The sequence below is a fragment of the Cryptomeria japonica genome, chromosome 3 (genome assembly GCF_030272615.1).
Source record: "Cryptomeria japonica chromosome 3, Sugi_1.0, whole genome shotgun sequence".
Lineage (NCBI taxonomy): Eukaryota > Viridiplantae > Streptophyta > Pinopsida > Cupressales > Cupressaceae > Cryptomeria > Cryptomeria japonica.
This window is the reverse complement of record NC_081407.1, coordinates 324315576-324319984: the sequence shown is the minus strand read 5'-3', so window position 1 is coordinate 324319984 and position 4409 is coordinate 324315576. Positions and strand designations below refer to the sequence as shown.

The 4409-nt window shown below is 31.9% G+C and overlaps 1 protein-coding gene across 1 annotated transcript; it reads right to left on the bottom strand.

The window, feature by feature from the left end:
* Positions 1-2488: 2488 nt before the first annotated feature.
* On the bottom strand, positions 2489-3380 carry LOC131874132 (probable WRKY transcription factor 75). Its single transcript, XM_059217375.1, has 3 exons — positions 3016-3380; positions 2775-2909; positions 2489-2678 (listed from the first exon to the last, which is right to left on the bottom strand). Exons 1-3 carry the CDS (start codon positions 3378-3380, stop codon positions 2489-2491), a joined length of 690 nt encoding a protein of 229 aa, XP_059073358.1.
* Positions 3381-4409: the final 1029 nt, after the last annotated feature.

The following is a 4409-nucleotide window of genomic DNA, read 5'->3' as shown; positions in this document are numbered from 1 at the left end:
TTTGGAGATGGAGTATGAAATGGATGGATGGGATACAAAATCAGTTTAACTTTTTAACAAGTGTCTAGCTTCAATGAATCTAGACAAGGTTTTAGTTAATCACGTGACTCTCAAATATTAATTAAATAATAATGAAATTATTAAATGAATTATTAGATAAGGGTGATGTGAGTGAATATATTAGTTAAATAAATAAATAAATAATCTTTATTAAATAATTTGACTACATGGAACAAATAAATTAAATGGATAAAATTTATTTAATTAATCTATAAATATGATAAATGTCACAAGGTGACACAAGATGGTGTTAAGAGAATGAAATGATGAGGTAATGGAGTAATGGTCAATTTTTTATGGCTACACTTAAATTACATTAACATTAATTTTCCTAAAAACATAGCAAATTGATATCTATTTCTCTCCTTTATCATTTTTTTCAATGTTTTCCAATCAACTTGAGGGCTTAACTATCACCAAGAACATTCCATTCTTATATACATAACAAGCAAAAAAAAATGTACTATTTAACATTATATTATTCTCTCTCTCACACAGGGATACATATCAAGTGAACATTTTATTTGTGTATAGAAAAATAGATAATAATGGATGAATTCATAAGATAGTTAGATGACAAAAAAAACAAAACCAAATTATAAATTTGAAACCCTAAAAAATTCAAATATCATTTATCTTTGATCTCTTATCAATATCAACTCTCCATAACGTGTTGAGCAGGTAAAGCCAACATCGATCCGATTTCCAAGAAATTTGTGATCCATCTCAATCATTTCAACACACTTTCACTCCAAAATTAATTGTTTATCCTTTGGGTGTGCTCTTTTTCCCTGCACCATGGTTAAGGCTTTCGACTTAACTATTCGTCTTTTAGGAAACCAAAGCTGATTCTAACAATTTTTAATTGCGTTTCCTAAATGTAGGTTGTTTCGACCGTTTTATCTGCATCGCTGTTCTTTGATTGTTATATTTAGAAGGGTCCCATGTTCTGCATGTGCCTTCTTTTCTCTGCTACGGAAATCACAGCAGAACATCTTCATTAAAAAAACTGCAGAACCAAGTTATTTAATTCGAAGTTTGGAGTTTTCTGCGGCTCAGGCAAGATCACAGCATTGTCAAACCCTCGTCAACGCCGAAATTTGAACAGTGAGAAAGAGAAAAAGCTTTCACTCGTTAGGATTTGACGTAGAAAGCATCAGATTTCTAGTTTGAAAAGGATTTGGGTGGAGAGCTTGTCATCTGTTAATATTCGTCCATTATAATTTATAGTAATTTTGATTTTTTAATATTTATATTTTATCTGATTAAAATTAAACATTGACTATTAAAATATATCTATGAAAAACTGTTAAAAAAAAATTGTGGTCCACGACGAATCTATCTAGGAACGATGACAGCAAATTATCATTTATTAGAATAAATAGTGCATGACCTAGAGAACAGATAATTTTTCATATCGTTTTTCAGGTTGAAGTTCGTTTTTTAGTGATTTAATAAAGCACCGACTGCATATATTAAGCCTGCGATTCGAACTGCAACTTCCGCTGTTTCCGGACAACTGATGGACTTGCACAGCTATTTAATTTTTTGTCACATTTATTTTAAATGAAGTTTAAAATTCCAACTCACCAACTCTTAAGCTATTCCTAATTCAGTTCACATGTTTTAAAAAAATGTTTTGTGTTGAAGGTGAAACTTAGACAAGTGAGGATTAACACCGGTGAGTTCAAAACGCCAATTGAAGAAGCCATTCTAGCAGAGTGTATGATTTTATAAATCTAGAGGATTGGAATGGTGCGTTACTTATGGGTGAAATACATGTTGTAATTGCTGATGCAGGAAGAGGTGAGCAAGCTCTATTGGCAAGATAACAAATATTATTTCCTTCGCATTTTTGTCATCCATAAAAATGGTTGTTAGGGATGAAGAAAGGAAAATAAATAGTTAAATACAGTTATCTATACATCCACTTTAATAATGGAGTGACTAGCCTTTTGTTAAAAATTTGCACATTTATTGGTGCATTCCCAGAAGCATGAATGCACAGAGATCGAAAAGGAGGAAAGGGAAAGACTTCTCGTCAATGACATTAATATTTCTCTAAAATATGACAAATTTTTTCGCACGTTCCGAATTTGCAGAAGTTATATAACACAGATAACAATGTCTCGTTTTAACCATCACCCTCTGCGATAAACTACAATCATACATTGTTTCTTAGATTCAAATTAACCATAAAGCTACTTGAATCTGGCCTTAGGCTTGTGTTTCTTACCTAAACTGTCATCGTTGAAGTCATAAACATTCACAATTTTTATTTGAAGCAACTCTAATATCAAATATATGAACTCTCGCTTCACAGTCTACAATATAGCCGTTCAGGCAAATTTACACTTTTCAACTTCATAATCCCGTTTAAAACTACAACTCACCCATTCCAAAAGCTATTCCTCAGAATACGAATTAATCAGTTGTTATTCGTTGTATCAAGCATGGCTATGTAAACTCGTCTCTCAACATGAACATAGTACACAGGATTAGGGCACGGATGGTGGTGAATTCCTTCGTAAGTTACAACCAGTGTTTCATCGTCAAAAGGCTTTCGCTCCACCCGTTTCTTCACACTGCATTTCCTGTCTGAGCATTTATAATAACACCTGAAATCCATACTCTTCTTTAGTATTATTTCTGTATCAACCCTCCGAGGGTAAAAAATCCTACGTTACAAAGATATAAATTATAAAAGAATCGACCTTGGCATTCGGCAATTTTCCATGGATTTCTCTCCATACTTTCGCCATTTGTATCCGTCGTCCAAAAGTTCTTCACTTTTCACTTGAATTATAACTTTCTGCGTCTGGCTTGATTTCTTGTCAACATTTTTCATGCTGCAAATAAACATTGGCTATCAATAAATACAGTAGAATTAATTTCTAATAATTACAATACAGCTATTTAACATAATCTTAATGCTAAAGTGCCTATAGTTCTTACCGTTTGCTCTGGAACTCATATATCCCGTCTTCATCGCCACTTCTTAGTCTCTTAAAGTTACTAGAACTATGTGACTCTCCCAATTCATGATGCTCAAAAATCTCACAGCCTTCATATCCTACAGATTTCTCTGCATGGTAAGAAGAGATCTCAATATTCTCAGGAGAAGAAAGGGGTTGCGAGGAATATGATGTTTGGCAAGGATAGGAAAGAGGTGATTGAGTGAAATCTAAAACTGGAAACTGGGTGTTGTTGTCTGGGAAACAGAAAGCCCTTCTATCTAAATTGTCAAAGACTTTTAATTCCGCAGAAAAAATTTCCCCATCTTCTAATAGGAAATCGTTAGAAAATCCAGTGGCTGCCATGGCACTCTGACTCTCCAAATAATGCTCAATCAAAATATGTACTGTAACTGAATTCGTCTGAGAATGTATGAAATTGTGAAGTGACTCGAGGCATTTTATGAGGGAATATAATGATTGTATGGTTGTGCAGGGGAATAGTGAAAGGCTAAAAAATAATAGAAGAACGCGTGATGATAGTCAACAATTGAAGTCAATCAGACGAGTATAACTCGCTTCCATCGTTCACACCATCTTTACAGACGAAAGTTCGTATGTCAATGTTAGAGTTTAGGTCAGTCCAAATAGCACATTTACATTGACTTTGTTTTTAAAATATATTTTTCCCTTCTTCTATGTAGCTGTTATTCATAAACATATACTTTTTATAATGGTGAGAGTCATATACATAATATATTGTATATACAGTATTTTATTTTTCAAATTATTTAATCTCTCATGCACATAAATTCTTATATACTTAATAACTATATTATTCTTACATATTTATACATTCAATTTAGCAACACATTTATATATCATATTAAATTATTCACCTTATAATATTTTTCAATTGTAAATTTGACCCCACAATTATGAATATATCCCCTTTCTTTTAAATTCACACTTCAAATTTAGTTTAATGTCCTACTTTATCTCCTCACCCTAAATTAACTAAACACATATTTGATGTAATTTGATGCTATGTGCTAGTAATTAGAGGTATCCAATGACTTCATTCTAAAACATTGGAGTACACATGTTCTCTTCTCATCTTATACTATTCAAAGAGTATTTAATAGCAATACATTTCATTTTTGTGCTTTTAAAGAAGTAAAGAGTTGCATATATTATTATAGTGACCTTGCCTATTACATTTTAATTTTTATATGTGTTTCTAAGGTTTGATCTAAAAGAACTTTTATCATTACAAAAGAACAATGTTTTTTGATGTATTTTAAATAGGCAAGTTATACAAACTAAAAAGCAAAATTCCATTGTGCATAGGGGCAAATTTGAATATCAAAGACTAGTTCATGATTACAAACTTGG

Excerpts from the sequence above, each read along its gene's own strand:
- LOC131874132 (XM_059217375.1), bottom strand. The coding sequence starts at position 3,380 with ATGGCAGCCACTGGATTTTCTAACGATTTCCTATTAGAAGATGGGGAA. Across the intron at positions 2,910-3,015 it reads TATGAGTTCCAGAGCAAACG|CATGAAAAATGTTGACAAGA; the intron begins GTAAGAACTATA and ends GTTTATTTGCAG. Across the intron at positions 2,679-2,774 it reads GAAAATTGCCGAATGCCAAG|GTGTTATTATAAATGCTCAG; the intron begins GTCGATTCTTTT and ends TATGGATTTCAG.